The sequence below is a fragment of the Ceratotherium simum genome, chromosome 3, assembly GCF_057802395.1.
Source record: "Ceratotherium simum simum isolate JZ-2026a chromosome 3, ASM5780239v1, whole genome shotgun sequence".
Lineage (NCBI taxonomy): Eukaryota > Metazoa > Chordata > Mammalia > Perissodactyla > Rhinocerotidae > Ceratotherium > Ceratotherium simum.
Genome location: NC_141902.1, coordinates 37,566,810 through 37,584,411, shown reverse-complemented (window position 1 = coordinate 37,584,411; position 17,602 = coordinate 37,566,810). Strand labels below are relative to the sequence as shown.

General features: G+C 53.0%; 1 protein-coding gene across 4 annotated transcripts in view; it reads right to left on the bottom strand.

Moving 5' to 3' along the window:
* Positions 1-17,602, bottom strand: part of PAK6 (p21 (RAC1) activated kinase 6) — a 37,800-nt gene that overhangs the window by 7,555 nt on the left and 12,643 nt on the right. For 3 of the 4 annotated variants that reach the window (XM_087425117.1, XM_087425112.1, XM_087425122.1), the window contains 3 exons: positions 17,383-17,499; positions 5,120-5,328; positions 3,569-4,219 (listed from right to left, as the gene is read on the bottom strand). In XM_087425117.1, the coding sequence (XP_087281243.1) occupies positions 3,569-4,219; positions 5,120-5,323 (855 nt within the window). In that variant the 5' untranslated portion in view covers positions 5,324-5,328; positions 17,383-17,499. Of the gene's footprint in view, positions 1-3,568; positions 4,220-5,119; positions 5,329-5,715; positions 5,880-17,382; positions 17,500-17,602 lie in introns of those variants that run through there. The other variant, XM_087425103.1, reaches the window with a different exon arrangement.

Here is a 17,602-nt window from a genome sequence, read left to right as displayed (position 1 = left end):
GGGGCCGGGCTCGGTCTTCACCTCAGCAGGGTCTGGTCCCAAATGTCCCTCTGTTGGCCTTACTGCCTGTCTCCACAAGGAGGAAGCTTTTACTTAATGTAGTCACAAGAAAGGACCAGATGAAACCTGTTAAACCCCACTAAGAAAGGGAAAGGGGGACAAAAGATGGAATGAATTGTTAAGGCTCTGGGTTAATTCTGGAGTTACTTGTGTGACTGAAACCTCTTCCTGGGCCAGAAGCCCCTAGAAGAGTCGTGTGTGGAGTTACAGCAATGCCTCATTTTCCCTTCCTGGGGCATGGTGACAGGGCTGGGCTCTCCAGCTGTGGGCTTGGAGGGCTGTACCATAAGTTCCCCAAAGGCAGAGGCCACGTCATAATATTTAAAAAATAATAAACTCAGGGGCCGGCCCGGTGGCGCAAGCCATTAAGTGCGTGCGCTCCGCTGCGGTGGCCCGGGGTTCGCCGGTTTGGATCCTGGGCGCGCATCGATGCACCACTTGGCAAGCCATGCTGTGGCGGCATCCCATATAAAGTGGAGGAAGATGGGCACGGATGTTAGCCCAGGGCCAGTCTTCCTCAGCAAAAAAAGAGCAGGATTGGCAGATGTTAGCACAGGGCTGATCTTCCTCACACACACACACACAAAAAAAGCTAAAAAAAAAAAAATAATAAAGTCATTTATTGAGGGCTTACCACTTTGACAAGGGCCTTAAATGCATTATCTCATTTAATTCTCATAACCCTGTGGGTTGTTTTATTATCCCCTGAGTACTATTATCATCTGCATTTGTAGGTAAGGAAACAGGCACAGAGAGGTTAAGTAACTTGCCCAGAGTCACTAAGCAGTAAGGGACAAGGCCAGACTTCAGTCCCAGTCAGCCTAACCCCTGACCCCTATGCTGTGGTCCCACTGGGGGTCCTTGGCATATAAAGGAGTACATGGTACACAGTAAGTGCTTAACCAAGGTTTGCTGATTGTTGAGGTCTTCTGACTCAGCCTTTCTGCCCCTAAGTAGAACCACTTCTACATCCCCCGAGCTCCTGTCTTACCTCTTTGGCCTCCCTGCCCCCACTCAAGGTCTTCTTTTGCTCTTTAGCCAAAGTGAGTGACCTCAGGCCAAGCTGCCTGGGGCTGAGTACAAGAGCCCTAGGGCCACAGACCTTCCTGCAGCCACATCTGGCACACCGTGGCCATTGGTGGCCTGACCTCGCAGGGCACCAGTGCACGGACTGCTGCTATAGGACCTGCTGTGAGTGTCCAGGGCCAACTCCGGGACGTGTTGAGGTGCAGGGGGCTGGCTGCTGGCTTGGTCCGGGGTTCCCAGGGCTGTAGGGGAGGAGGAGGAAGCCGGATGCTTCCCATCTGTGTTGTAATTTTCCTAAAGCGGTGATTCTCAGCTGGGGGTGATTTTGTCCTCCAAGGGACATTTGGCAATGTCTGGGGGGATTTTCGGTTGTCCCATCTGAGGGATGCTACTAGCATCTAGAGGGTAGAGGCCAGAGATGCTACTCAATACCCTACACTGCCCAGGACAGCACCTCCAACAAAGGATTATCCGCTCCAAAGGTCAGCAGCTCAGGGAGTGAGAGGCCCTGCCCAGAGCAGCTCAGAGGAAGTCTCAGCCCGACTTTTAAAGGCCTGGCTTGAGAGCATGGATCTAGAAAGGTATGCCCAGGTGCCGAGAAGGAAACCACTCTCCTGGATTTGGAACTGTGGTGTCTCTCAGCCCTAGACAACAACCACCTGCCTCCCCAGGGGTGGGGGACAGCCCTGCACACCCAGCAGTGACCCATGGTCGGTACTCGGTCAAGTGTGCAGGCATGGACAGGCCGACAGAGGCTGGGTGGACGGCCTGCTCCCTGCTGTGGGTGCCGGCAGGAGCCCAGAACCATGCATGTCAGTGCCTAGCCGGGTGTGGACACCCCCTTTCTCCAAATCCCTGCAGCCCCCTGGCCGGTCTCCTGAGAGGCCAGAGAGCGATCAACTTCCAGTTCTCACTCCCTGGCAGTGTGCTCTGTCCTGCTCCCACCTTGCTTTTCTGGGGAATGTCTCCCCAGGGGCACAGCCTTCCAGAGACCCCTCAGCTCACAGACACACATGTTCCTCACACGGACACATCAAACCACATCTCATCTGTTCGTCCCCCCAACCCCCACCCCACGGATCCCAGTCCACTGTCCTTTGTCCCAGTGAGGGGCTGGAGTGCACAAAGCCCCGAACCTGTGCTGGGTGCCTAGTGCTGGCGGTGACTTAGAAAGGTTGTGGGTCCAGGCCAACCCTCAAACCCCCGTCCATGTTCAAGGCAGACCACACTCGTGCCCTCGCCAACGGGAGGACCCAGGCTTGTTCTGAGAACCTCCAGGGAGGGAAGCCTCCATCACTCGGACTCCTGTCAGCAGTTGTGTCTTAGGTCTGACTTACAACCCTCATGCTGCAGCCTAAGCTCATTTCTGCCTGTCCCTCAGGAAGGAGCTAGGGACAAGTGGCCACCGTGATGGGAAAGCCTTCATGAGCAGGAGGCACGAGCCCAGAGGGCCCTTCCTCCTTCCTTCCCTGAGGCATTCGCGATACCTGGGAGTCATCTTAGCTTCTCTGAGTCAATCTTCCCATGTGCCCAATGGGAAAGGATGTTACTGTCACAGGGCACGTAAGAAGCAAAAACTCTGCCTGCCAAGAAATGTCACCATTAGGGCTCCCTTCATGGTTTCCTTTTTTACCAGAAAAATATGTGCATTTGAGACTGTCACAGAGGCCAGATGTCGGCTCTCCTACCGCTCCTGGACCCAGGCAAGTTCAATTCTCTACCTTTTCATATGGCACACAAACTCAAGAATAAACCATCACAGAAATGTTAAACAGAACAACTGCTAAAAAAAAAAGGAAAGGAAAGGAAGGAGAAAGGAAGAGAGAGAGGGAGGAAGGGAAAGAGGGAGGAAGGAAGGGAGAGAGGGAAGGAAGAATCATCACTAGAGAAGGGGTTAACAGGAATATTGCACCTTAGGGAGAAGAAGTCCGGGGAGCAGGACCTCAGGAGAGACTGGGGCAAGAGAGGGTAGAGGTGGAAAGAAGCTCTGGGAAGATGGAGGCAGAGAGACCCCGCCCCTGCCCAGGGCTGGAGCACCTGTCTCTGCTGGGGCCAGGGTGTGGGTTGCTATGGCACTGGGGGCAGGGGAAAGTCTGGGCTTGTCGTTCAAGATGCTGCTTTTTCAGGGGGGTGTCTGCCTCCTAGTGTGGCCCGCCTAGACACACCCAGAGGAGTGTCAGCTCGGGCATACCATAAGCCCCTCTGAAGCCCCCTGGAAAATGACCTGGCTTGCAACCTCTGACTCACAGGTGCTAAGCCCTTGGAGGACGAGGGCTCAGCTGGTTCAGGGTAGAATCCTCAGCTGAGGCTGAGCTGGTGTCTTGATATTTTGTTCCCTCATGCTGTCCCCAGCCCAACCCTGTAGGTGGGAAGGCCAGGCAGGGCCTGCGTCCCTGACTCACATTCCCCAATGGACACCTGCCAGGCCAGGCTCCCTACCCTGAGAAGAGTGGCCCCCACGGGTGGCCCCGGCCTGACCTACCTTGCTCTGCGGTGGAGGGCCTGGCTTGCTGCTCGGAGGGGCTGTGGCAGGAGTAGACAGGAACATGCTTCGGAACAGCCTGCGCTTTAGGCTGTTCTCCTGGGTCTTGGGGCTGGGGCTGCCCTCCCCGCCTGGCCTGCCTGCAGCTGAGCCCAGCAAGCAGGACTGCGGCCGGGCCTCCTCAGAGCCGTGCCTGGCAGCCTTGGCCCCACGCCTACCAGTGGCTGTGGGGGGTGAGGCGCCGGGTGGGGAACTCTGCAGACAGGCGGCCAGCTGCAGGCAGCGCTGTGTGGCACCCTGGAACTCGGTGGGGCCCAGGGACTGTGCCTTGGTGGCCAGCCCATTGGGCAGGACCCGTGGGCTCTGCGGCTCGGTCCACGGCGTCTGCCTGCGGCCTGCTGGTGTGCCCCCGTTGCAGCTGAGGTAGAGGCCGTGGGGGTCAGTGTGCTCAGACTGGGGGCTCTGCAGGTACATGTCCGGGTCGGTGGCCCAGTGCTCATCCCCCAGCAGCCCCAGGGACTGTGCCCGCCGCCGGCTGGTGGGACTGCGGCCACGCAGGGTGTTGGAGCTGATGACCGACAACTTCTGGATGTCATTGAGCAGCCCCGAGATGTAGCCGTCCACGGGCACGGAGCTGCCCCGCACCACTGTCTGGAGGGAGGGGAGAAGAGTGTGGGTGAGCAGCCTGTTCATGGCAGGGATAGGCGGCTGACACCAGGTCAGAGAGCCTCCCTGGGGGGCCTTGGGGAGGAATACCCAAGGACCTCACTTGCTGTGTCATCCATCTATTCCTTAATTTTTCAGTCACGTACCAGGGCCCACAGTGGGTCAGGCCTGTGCTGGGGCAGGGATACAGGGAGCAGGCCCATTTTCATGGGGGTCGCAGTCCAGCAGGGCACGCAGGTGAACAACCATGGGGTTACAATCCAGCACGCCAAGTGGTGCGGGCAGCTGTGCTTGGGAAGCTGCGAGGGCGTGGAGGGAACTCCAGACCCCGCCTGGGGCCTGCTGCCATTCTCTAGTTCCATCTGGGGGCTGCTGGGAGGCTGCAGAGCTCTCCAAGGTGGCAGGGACCAGTCCAGGGGTCCACACACACTGGCTTCGGGGCCCCCAGTCCCTGACACGGCTGCTGACCCCCGCCTCTACCAGGCTCTTGGATCTACCCTTCCTGACCCACACAAGTAAAGCCTCCCGGTCTGGGAGAGCCCCGAGCCCCACAGGGGCTGCAGGTCCAACTATTACATGAGGCACACTTAATACTAAAAGATTATTCATTGTTATCTGAAATTCAAATTTTACTGGGCATCTTGTGTTTTTATTTGTTAAATCTGGCAACCCTACCACCCTGGAGAGAGGGACTCCCCAGGCTCCTCCTCCCAGGGTCACCCAGGGAGAAAACGAGAGGCTGATTAGCAGGAATGTAAACAGCCGGCTAATTAATAGCCGGTAATTAGGTGGTTCCTCCAGGTGCCTTTGTGGTTTTGCCAGGCACGGTCTTCTGCGGTGTGGGAGGGGCTGAACTGGGCCCCGCCATCCCGCCGCCCACCTTACCTTCATGGGCTGCAGTTGCACCCGCGTGATGCGGGAAGGGTCCACCACGGGCTTCGGTCTCCGCAGTGTGTCCAGGATGTTCTGCCATTGTGGGGGGAGACCCACAAACTTGCCTTCCTTGGGGTCAAAGGAGGTATGGACGCGGTGCTGGAAGTTCTGTGGGGCCGAGATCTCAGGGCGTTTCTTCTTTTTCTTGCGGAACATGATGCCTGTGGGGAGGGTCAGGCTGAGCCCCAGTGGGGGCTTCATAGGATCCTGGCCCCCTGGGAAGCATGGGGTAGCTGCAGTGGGTGCTGGGGCCCCAGGCTCCGGGCTCCCTCCCAGCAGCATAGTTCCCCTGTCCCGGGCCCAGGGCTTCCCCTCACCTCCCATCCCTACCTCCTTGGGGAAATGGCTAGCTCCCAGCAGAGTCATCCCAGAAACAACAAAAGCACCATAAATAAGCCAACACAGACTACAAACAAGAAAAAGAGGTGTCTCTCTTCCTGTCTGTGCCAAGTCCCTGGTGGAGCAGGCGGACTCTGGGCATGTGTTTTTGTAAGATCCAAAGCCCATTACAAATATCATTCCATGATTAAAGAATTTATAGGGCCGACCCCATGGCTTAGCAGTTGATTGCTCGCGCTCCGCTGCTGGCAGCGCGGGTTCGGATCCCGGTCGCGCACTGACACGCCGCTTCTCCGGCCATGCTGAGGCTGCGTCCCACATACAGCAACTAGAAGGATGTGCAGCTATGACATACAACTATCTACTGGGGCTTTGGGGGAAAAATAAATAAATAAAATTAAAAAAAAATAAAAGCAAAAACAGCATTTTAAAAAAAAAGAGAATTTATAGAAGAGGAAAGAAGGAGGAAAGCAGGCGACTCATGAAGTATGACCTTGACCCTTAAACCAGATAAGAATAGTACAGAAAAGGAAAATTTGAACCAATCTCACTTGTGAACATAGTGTGAAAATCCTAAACAAAACTAGCAAATTGAATCCAGTAGTATGTTAAAGTTTTTTTGTTTATTTTTTGTTTTTTATCACAATCAATTTGGGTTTGTCCCAGGATGGTTCAACAACAGAAAACCTGTTAAAGAGATATACAGCCATGTACTGCATAACGACATTTCGGGCAGTGATGGACCGCCTATACGACAGTGGTCCCATAAGATTAGTACCATATGTCCTAGGTGTGTAGGAGGCTATCCCATCTCAGTTTGTGTAAGTACACTTTGTGATGTTCACACAACAACGAAATAGCCCAACAATGCATTTCTCAGAATGTATCCCTGTCGTTAAGTGATGCATGACTGTACAACATTCATAAAAAGCCAACATATTGCCCACTCTGGGACCATTATCACAGGATCAGGAACTCTGAAAGGGCTCTCATGGTCACAGGTGCTCAGCCCTAATTCTAGAAAGCTCTGAGCCAAGGGCACAGCTGGGGTGGGTGAGGGGCGACTATCTTAGCGGTAAAGCTCTCCAGGGAAGAGAAAGCCCACCTCCCCTTGGACCCCTTTCTCTCAGGTCTCAGAACTCTGACTGTACAAAACATCACTGGTAGTCAAACCTCCATCCCTTGCCTTGCTGATTTGGCATTTGCCTAAGGCCCTGCTGAGCTCCATCAACCCTAGGAGTGACGTGGGCATGCAGACTTGAGAGAGGGAGACTGGAAGCCCAGGAGGTAAAGTGGCTCTTCCCAAGTGCTGCCCCAGCCTCACCTTCAGGGAGTCCCTGGTGGGGACCACGAGTTGATGAAAGACAGGGTTGGGGAGCCCACTTGAATGGTTTTGTATCTGAAGTCGCTCAAAATAGCTCAATGGATTTTTTTTTTAAGTTTTTCTTCATTGTGGTGAAATATACTCAATGGGTTCTTATGTCACCTGGAAAGGTCACATGTAGGTTTCAAGTTTGTTTCTTGAATTGAATGCTTGGATCACTCATCTCTCCAGAGATCTGGAGTACCGGGCCAGGGCATTCTCTTTTGGCTCCTGCTCTGGAAACAGCATTTTCCCGGTCACGTTAGCAGGCTCTGGAGTAGGTCACAGATCTGTGAGGCAGCTGGTGCCCACTCAGAAAGGCAGGGGCTGGAACAGCCACAGCTTCCCACTAGGAATTTACTGTGTGTGAATCAATCTGAATCCATGTCATACCTCTTGGAATGCCAGCCACTTTTTGGGACCTCGAGGTTGGAGAGTGTACCAAACACTCCCTACAGGTGAAGCCATGTGGGCGGGACCCCCAAGGACCAAGGACTTTGGGAAGAAATACACCTGTTAGAGTTGCGGGTGAGTTGTAGTTGTCTCCCACTAAGTCGGGGAGACTTTGAGCAAGTTACGCAACTGATTTGAGCCTCACTGTTCTTCATCCATAACGTGGGGTTAATAAAAGATATCTCACGGGGTTTAGGGAGTATGAAGTGAGCAGATTCCCAGTAAATGGGGGCAGTTTCTCTTGCTGTGTTACCTCTCTGTGCATCCCCATCTCTAAGCTCAGGGCCCTACAGATATTGGAACGTGGGCAGATACAAGCCTGGGGGTGATGCTGAACTCCTTCCCTCCCAGATTCACCTGTCAAGGGGCCCTGCCTGCTTGCTGGGAGCCTTGCCACCTCTCCATAGGTAACCTCCTGACAGTTTGGTAAAACTTGACCTCCTCCCTCTCAGCCTTTGGCTACAGAAGAGTCTCCATTCTCTAGTTCTGTCCTAATGGCCTCTCAGAGCCTCTATCCCTGAGTAGCTTAGCTGACGGTTTTACCCTCCTCCCTCGCACTGTGAACTCCTCTGGAGGTGCGGGGACACACCCTGGAGTTGAAGAAGAGCTGGCTCATACTTTTTCCGCTCAGAACATCCCTCTCCCCAACCCCCCGGCCCCCCAAGGGCCCAGCTTTTGCTGCAGGAATGCACGAGCACAGCATCTTCAGCAAATGCTCTAAGTGACTCTGGGATGCCCCTCCTGAGTCCACCCAACAGCGATTCCAGAACAAGTTCTTCCCAGAGGCAGCAGGAAAGGCTTGAGGACAAAGAGGGACGGCCCGGAGTCCTAGGGTCCAGGAGTTACGGTGGTGAGGGTGGGGAGCTGGCAGAAGCAATGAATTGCACTGGGGTGTTGGGGAGGGGGAGTAGAGATTTAGAAATCAGAGCTGGTCACTCAGCTGGTGGGAAATGCATGCCTAAAGGGAGGCTGCTAGGACACATCCAAAATGCGGTGAGGCTAACACTGCCTGGGACAACATGATTGTCTACATAGAAAATTCAGAACAATCTACATACAAGCTATTGGGATTAGGTAAGTGAATTTAGAAGGTCCCAATTCAAGGTCAATATAAATAAATTGTATTTCTATATAGCAGCAACAAATAGAAAATGAAATTTTTAAAAGATTCTGTAGGGGCCGGCCCGGTGGCATAACGGTTAAGTACGCATGCTCCGTTGCGGTGGCCCGGGGTTCGCACCAACACACCGCTTGTCAGGCTGTCCTGTGGCGGCGTCCCATATAAAGTAGAGGAAGATGGGCATGGATGTTAGCCCACGGCCAGTCTTCCTCAGCAAAAAGAGGAGGATTGCCATTGGATGTTAGCTCAGGGCTAATCTCCCTCACGAAAAAAAAAAAAAAAGATTCTGTGGTACAATGGGAAATAGATGTTTGGTCTTTGTCCCCTGTTCCTGGCACACAGCTCCTAAAACATTTGGAATCCCCAGAGTGACAAGAACATTGGAACTTTCAGCCTCCCCTGTCCCCACCTCTGGGGAGGGGAGAGGGGCTGGAGATTGAGTTCAATGCCAATGGCCAATGATTTAATCAATCATGCCTACGTAATGAAACCTCCATAAAAACTCCTAAATGACAGTGTTCAGAGAGCTTCCAAGTTGGTGAACACATCAAGGTGCTAGGAGGCAGAGGCACCTGGAGAGGGCATGGAAGCTCCGAGCCCCCTCCCACATGCCTTGCCCCATGCATCTCTTCCATATGGCTGTTCCTAAGATATATCCTTATACAATGAACCGGTAATAGTAAGTCAAGTGCCTTCCTGAGTTCCATGAGCCATTATAGCAACTTATCAAACCTGAGGCGGGATCATGGGAACCCTTGATTTATAGCCAGTTGGTCAGAAGTATGAGTGGTCCAGGACTTGCGACTGGCATCTGAAGCAGGGGGCGGCTTGGGGGACAGACCCTGTGGGGTCAGGTAGTTAGTGTCAGAATTGAATCGAATTGACACCTAGTTGATCTCCGAGTTGGAGAAATGGTCTCAGAGGGAAAAAACCTGCTCATTTTATGTCAGAAGTGTTATCAAAGAAAAAAACCCTCAGGTACCATTTACCATTTTATATTAAAAATATCAAATCCCTAGGAATAAATCTAATCAAAGATGTGCAAGTTCTCTACATTGAAAAGTGTAAAACATAACTAGAGATATTAGGGCCGGCCCCGTGGCTTAGTGGTTAAGTGCGTGCGCTCCCCTGCTGGCGGCCTGGGGTTCAGATCCCGGGCACGCACCGACGCACCACTTCTCCAGCCATGCTGAGGCCACGTCCCACATACAGCAACTAGAAGAATGTGCAGCTATGACATACAACTATCTACTGGGGCTTTGGGGGAAAAATAAATAAATAAATAAAATTATTTAAAAAAAGATATTAAAGAATGTTCATAGATTGGAAGACTCAATATTGTAAAGATATCAATTATTTCCAGTTAACCTACAGATTTATTTCAATCTCAGTCAAAATCCCAGCATATTTCTTTTGGTAGAAATTGACAAACAGATTCTAGAATATATAGAGAAACATAAAAAACCAGGAATAGCCGAGACAATCTTGAGGAGCAAAGTCAGAGGATTACACTACTAGATATCATGACTTACTATAAAGTTACCATAATTAATATAGTCTGGAACTGGCACAAAGATTGATGAATAGACCAATGGAACAGAAGAGAGAATCCAGAAATAGACCCAGTCATATAAGGGCACTTAATTTATGACAAAGGTGACACTGCAATATGGTGGGGAACAGAGGATCTTTTCCATAAATATAGTTGAAGCAATTAGATATCCATATGAAAAAAGAGAAGAATCCTGAAGAACGAATTCATGTCATGGCCCAAAATTAATCAGATCTAAATGTGAAAGGTAAAATAATAAAGCTGGTGGGAGTGATGGGGGGGCAGGAGAGAAACCCAGTCTGGCCACGTCCTACCTTAGGTCTGGTGTGAGTGACCAGGTGGGACCCAAGTTTGGTGGGCTCTCCTGGAGCCTCTGACCTGCTGGGGCCAAAACCTGTCTACACTCATGGGTCCCAGAGACAAAATCTACCAAGGTTTTCTTTGTCCAAAGCAGAATTCTTTTTCTTTTTTTACAGGGAAAGATTCGGCCTGAACTAACATCCGTTGCCAATCTTCCTCTTTTTTTCCCCCCTCCCCAAAGCCCCAGTGCACGGTTGTATATTCTAGTTGTAAGTCCTTCTAGTTCTTCTATGTGAGCTGCCACCATAGCATGGCAACTGATAGACAGGTGGTGTGGTTCTTCGACCGGGAAGCGAACCCCAGCCGCCTAAGTGGAGTGTGCCGAAATTTAACCACGAGGCCATCAGGGCTGGCTCAGAAAGCAGAATTCTTGATGGCACAGGTTAGGAGTAGGGGATTCTTTCTAAAGATTTCATCTAGGTTAATTTGTAAATGCAGTACGAATACAATGAATATTTGAAGGAAATACAGCAAAATATTCATTGTGGTTGTGTTTGACTGGGGGGCCACAGGTGATCTCCTCCTACCCCATCTTTCTACTCTTCTAAATTTTCCTCAAAGATGATGGGCTGCTTTTCTAAAAAAACCAAAATATTTTTAAATAAAGGAAAGAGTGATCCATGAAAGCTGAGTTCCTAAGAGAACTCACCCAGTCAAGTACCTAGTGTTGCCAAGTCACTGGGTGTGAAACACCTGAGACACCACCGTGCTGCATCTCTCCAGCAGCGGGCCCTTGGAGCACATCCGCCTGCCCAGGCAGGGGCCTGCAGTTTGCCGTTTCTGGGTCTCCATCTTCCACCTCAGTTCCCTACCTTCTGACCCCAGCCCAAGGGCCCTGGGGCTGAGGGAGGGTGGGGCTGTATTAGCGGTGAGGCCATAGTGTTAAAGCAAATCAGGCCGTGCCAGCCCTTGAAGTTGCCATCCCTGGTATCTCCACCTTTTTGCATCCACACTCAATTCATTGAATGGAGGAGCTTTCCTCAAAGAAGATACTCCTGAGGAGGAAGGAAAAAGGAGGAAGGAGGAAGGAAGATGATTTTCCTTCAGAGAGCCAGTCCCTGCCTTTCCTTCTGCCTGGTCTGACAGAAGTGATCTGGGCCTGAGACTCTGAAGTAGAAATGGGCAGAGGAAGGGTGAGCGCTCAGGCTCGGGGCGACCTCCGCTGCCCCCACCCCTCCCATCTGACACCCCGCCCCACCACAGGTGAAGGAGGTGCTGAGGATTCTTTCTGAGGCTGGGATGCATTGCTGTGACTGAGGAATGTGATTGAGGAATGCTTTGAACTTTCCTCTTCTGAATGTCTGCAGACATTACTTTCTAGCAGGCCAGCTGGCCAGGCTGGCCTGTGACTGGACCAGAGGGGGACCCAGCGCCAGCGGGGGAGAGCCCAGCCCAAACTGGTTTGAGAAGGAAGTTCCCCCGGGCACAGCTCCAGCTGAGATGCTTCCTCCAGCCAGAGCCCGGCAGATGGGAGCCATCAGCGCCTAGGAGACGCTTTCTGGAGGAAATGCTGCCACACCCAGTAAACCCCAGGGCGGAGCTGGTGGAGGGTTCAGGGAGCCACAGACTGGGGTCACTGAAGGGTGGGACTGTCATGCCAGAGGAGACTCAAGACAGAACAGGAAGTAACTTTTCTTGAGCACTTACCATGTGCTAGGCCCTTTCCAAGGATCAACTCATTTAATTCTCACAACAACTCTGGGAGGTAGGAATTATTATTATTATCCACAAATCCAGATGAGGCTTAGAGAGATTAAATAACTTGCCCAAGGTCACAGAACCAGGAAACGATCGAGTTGGGGTTTGAACCCAGATCTGGTCCACCACGCCCACTCTGAGGGAGTTGGGCTGTTGTTTCTCTCCTTCCCGGAGGTCTCTGTGAGCAGGAGTGGGGCTGAGCAAACCTGATGAATTCATGGGAGTGTGTAGAAGGGGGTGGGCCGGAGCCAGCGCCCTCAACCAAGATTGCTAGGTTCTTTCCTGGGCTGATCTGTGAGTCAGAGGCCAGGGGAGACTGGGGCTGTCCTGACTTGCAGGCAGACCCTCATATTGTTTAGAACCAGGGATTTGCCCTGCAAGGGGTGGGTAAAATGTTCCAAAGAGTTCACGTCGGCAGCTGTGATGTCAGGGCCTGGCACATACGAAAAGAGCTGCAGAAACAGCAGGAGTGTATTCTCTGCAGCACAGGATGCATCCAGGTCCCCTCAGTAGGATCTCAGCCTGAAGCCAGGCAACCTGTAGGCTTGGCTCGAGGAAGTGTGGACAGAGCATTGTGGCTAATGCTACTGTTCCACAATGACAAGGGGTTTGGGTGGTGGGGCCCCCAGAGCAAGGCCCTGAGGCTTGGCTGGTCTACAGTCCACAAGGGAGATAAGCAGAGCAGCTGCGGTGGGTGGGTCACCCTCTCAAACTGCTTCGTCTCTGGGGGAGGAGACATCCATCTGCCAGGGCCTGGGTTGCCAGGCCACCAAGCTGCTGGGGACCCGCAAACCCAAGGCAGAGCTATAGAGAAATGAGTCTGTATTTAAACCTCAAACCAGAGCTCAGACCCTCAAATGAGCGCTGCCACGTGAGGCAGACTTGGGAGGGAATCTGCCTGTTCCCAACACGCTCTGGCACTTCCAGAAGTCCTCTTTGGGCCGCACCTTTGGGGCCCGTGTTGAGCCAACATCAACTGTTCTCCTAACCTGTCACCTCTGCTTTTCACCAGAAGTGGCAGCGTCTGACGTGGTCACCCACCTTACCCTCCAGACCTGGCTTCGGGTGGGTTTTGGCTATTTCGACACATCGAGTCTCTTTCAAGGAAAGGACATTTAGCCCGCTGAAGGGATTCAGAAGAATGTGCTGCAAGCTGGGAAGGTGGCTTCTAGAAAGCGAGACCAAAGGAGTTTGCAGCTACTCTGAAGGGGGCAGGATTTAGCTGGTTATGTAAGTTCTGGGATGTTGGTTAACTAACTGTTAGGAATGAGGCTGGTGGGATTCCCCTCCATTTCTGAGTGACTGGGAAGAGAGGAGGCAGCTGCATTCTGGGCCCTGCTCTGAGGGCCAGTGATCGAGGGTTGGGGGGCACACCCAGACTTCCTCTGCTGAGCCCCGGGTGCAGGGTTCCGAAGTTTCAGCTTATGACCCCGGCCTATCTCCTTTCTAGGCCTCAGCACTTCCAGTGGTAACAAAGGAATGGACTCATTCACCTCGGCCAGCTTCTCTAAGTACAGTGAGGAGAGAAACAGCCTCTGTTCTAGCTCGAGGGGCCATTTTGGGTGTTTTTAGTAATCATCACTCAGGGAGTGCCTACTGTAAGCCCCAGGCTCTGGGCTGAGCATCTCACATATGGGATCTCCTCACCACAAGCCTGTGAGGGAGGACAATTATTGTACCCATTATGCAGATGAGGAAATCCATGTTCACAGAGAGATTAAGTGACTGCCCAAGTGGAGCAGCAAAGAAGGGCAGACCCGAGTCAATCTGACCCAGACCCTGATGTGAATGCGGTTGCCACCTCCCACCACCCACCCTATGTCATTCTCAGGCCCACCCAGGATGCTCTGAGGAGGGAACAATCCTAGAATCAGGGCACCGAGGTAGAGGTAAGCCCCCGAGTTCTATAGCACTGCCCACCACTGCCACCATCCAGTCACAGAGTGGCCTACAGCGGACCCTGTCACCTCCAGAGCTGGCCCCTTCCACCCTGAGATTCGCAGCAGGGCTGCGGGCCTCTTTGTAACCCACTTTGGGGACTGTCATCCTACACAACCCTCCATGAAGAGCAACGTGCCTCTCCGGCCCCCTGGTTGAGAACACCCTGGACAGGAGCCAGACTTTCATCGGAGTATTCTGATCAGCCAGGAAGACTTTTCTTAAATTTTACTTTCTGGAGTTTGTTTAAATATAAAACTATATTATTCATTCATTTATTCAATACCTTCATTTACTGTGCATCTACTCTGCTCCGGGCTCTGGGGACCATGGTGAACAAAACAAAGGCCTTGCTCTCGTGTGGTTTAGCTTGCTTTTCCAAATAGACATTGCTAGACCCCACCCTGACGTGCACTGCCCGCCAGAAGAGATGGTGATGCCCGCCCTGTGGACTCGCTGCGGCGGTCTGGCCTCCGCTCCATCCCTGCCCAACGTTCAGTCCCTCAGTGGCAGTCCCAACAGGAGCTTGTCAGTGTCCTGCTCGAATGTGGTCGGCGATGGGGAGCTCCTCCCCCTTCCCGAGGCTCTGCCCTCTGTCCCTCTGTCCCCTCGCTGCTCATCCTCTGTGTGGAGCTGAGCTCTGTCCTCCCTCAGCCTCCACGAAGGGTCTAGGCCTGCCATCTGCCCCTCTTCACATGACATGAGAGCTGGCACCCCAGCACCCTTTCCTGGCCCCCAGAAATATACCAGGGGGAAGGGCCTGAGGAGAATTGCATTTGCTTTTCTGCCTAGCTGTCACCTACAGGGTGGGTGGGTCCTAGACCCAGGCTGTGGCCCTCACTGCCATTGCCCAAGGGCCCTGTAAGATCTGCCCAGGGCCACTGTGCTGGAGTGTGGAGCGTCCCCTGAGGTTCTTCTGTCCCACTGGAGTGGCCCAGAGAGAAGCTGAGTGTGCAGGGCAGAGGGCACTGTGCACATAACAAGCCAAAATGTCTGGGCTCCCCGCCCTTGTCACCATTCCCACACTACAGGTCCCAGTGAATCCCCAGGGGAGAGATAATGGGGCAGTTGTTGAAAAGAATATGATAATAAAGCTCATTCAATCACTGTGTCAACACTCCAGCTGAATGAGAGGCCGAAGAGCCAGGCTGGCCAGCCGGGAAGGTCAATATTGACTCAGGCCGGCCTCTTGGGCCCAGCTCCAGCTGCATGCACAGCGCCGTGGGCCAGCAGCGGCTCAGCCAGAGCAGGCCTCTGACCTCTGTTTCCTGCACTCAGAATCCCAACCCCTTCCCAGTCCACAGCATTGGGCTTCTCTGGGCATGGGGTTATCTCCAAGGGGAGAGTGAAGAGAAGCCTTCCTGGGAGGGCTGCAGGCCAGGCACCTCTTCACTGTCCCGGACCTTCAGTCTTCATCACCGAGTCCTCAGTGCCTCTCTAGAAAGGTCGTCTAGAGTCCCATAGGCAGGATGAAGTCCCCTAACCACACAAAAGGATTATGTTTTTACAGCCCCTAACTTTCTATATCTATTTTGTTTATCTCCTGACTTCATGCTCACAATACGGCTGTGAGATGGGCCAAACCTGCTTTACTGGGTGCATTTTAAAGACGGCAGGCGGCCGGGGAGAGGGAGGACACGAGAAAGGGAATATGCACACATACACGTATAAAGTAGGTACCTAGCACATGCCAGATACCGTGCTTGGTGCTTTTCTTTTTTTTTTGTTGTTTTGCTGAGGAAGATTTGCCCTGAGCTAACATCTGTTGCCAATCTTCTTCTATTTTGTATGTGAGCCGCTGCCACGGCTTGGCTGACAAGTGGTGAAGGTCCGCACCTGGGAACCAAACCCAGGCCGCCATAGCAGAGTGCACCGAACTTAATCACTAGGCCACCAGGGCTGGCCCTCAGTGCTACTCATTAGTGCATTTAAGGGTCACAACTCTACACGCAGATATTATGAGCTCTGTTTTACCGGTGAAGAAACGAAGGCTTGGAGAGAAGTAACTGTCCAAGATTATAAGTGTGGAGCTGGGATTCAAACCCAGATCTCTCTGATCCAAGCTCCTCTGTCACACCCGGCGCCCAGAGAAGTCAAATGGCTACCCCCACAGCTACTTGGGGCAGAGATCGGACTGGAAGCCTCAAGCCAGAGGCTCCTTCTGCCCCAGGCAGCGCGTATGGTAACAGTGTGTCCAGGGTCACCCAGGAACACGTGAACACGTGTTACATGTACAGAGCGTGCTGCTGTTTCTGCCTCCAAAACCGGATCCGCTTCCAGAAATGGCCCCTTCCCTGGGCCACCTCACTACCTGCCCTCCGTGGACCCTCTGCCTTGACTTTATTCCCACTGCTTTGCTCTGACACCCTCCACAGTCTCCTGCTAGAGAGCCAGACCGTCTCAAAGTGCTCCAAGAGAGTAGGGCTCGGGTAGCTTCACCTTTTCTAATACTAACAACTGGAGGCTGGGGAGGTGGCCCCTGCTGGGGCTGCTCTACATCATCATTGTGACTCCTCGCAACCATCCTATGATGAAGGCATGATCATCCCCATGTTACAGATGAGGATATTAACAAGTTTGGAGAGAAGTAAAGCAACTTGCCTAAGGATCAAAGGCAAATTCGAACCCAGCTCTTTTGGGTTCCAAACGTTGTGTTCTCAGCCACTGTGTGGCCTGAGGAGAACTCACAGCATTGCAATATATGCCACACCAGCCACAAAAGACCAGAGCACAGACGGAGACCCAAACCCCTTCTCCTCCCCCACCTAGAAAAACAAGTCAGAGGAGCCTAAAAAACACCAGGATGGGGCAATATATAGAAAACGCAGCCTATACCCTGGGAACTCTTCATGTCTTAGTCCTTGGTGTTCCTAGTAGCATCTACATCCAGGTTGGATGCTGCTCACTGAGGGTGGGGAAAGATGGACTGATTTTAGCAGGTTGGAGATCCGGGGAATGAGCTGGCAGGCTGGGATGTGCTGAGCAGCACCTCTGCCTGGGGCCGGTGCTCAGCACAGACGCTGGGCCTGCTACTGCCCTTCCTGTTCGGGAGCCTCTTTCCCAAGCAAGAGTTCAGCGCACCAGCCTAGGTGACACTGCCTCGCCCCAGACAGGCATCAGACCTGATGAAAGCAGAGGCTGGGTCAGGGCAGGGCCTGGCATTTGAAGCCCTGCCGCCTGCTGTGGGCTGGGGAGGTGGAAGTAACAATGCACATCCACTAAGGACTGAGAAATGGCACCGAGAAGGGACCACTGCTGCTGCCTAACAGTACCAAGAATGGGCCAGTCCAGGAAGGCCACCTGCCTGCCCACTGTCCCTTCCAGCGTGTCCCTCAAGAAGGTCCCGAGGAGGCTCCTAGACACCTTACCAGGGCTGGAGGTCCCTCACTCACCTGCGGGCCGCCTTCCTTGCCGCCTCTTCCTCTGGAATCCTCACCCTTCAGGGGTCAGGGCTCTCAGGCACCGAGGAGAGGAAGACTGGGGACCTTCCCCAGCCAGTCCTCCGACGCCTGGGTGGAAACAGATCAGAAATTCATTGTGACAAATGTTGTTAAGTGTCCCTGCAGATTTTGCGACTGGCCGGAATCCAGAGCAATCAGAACGCCTCACGCC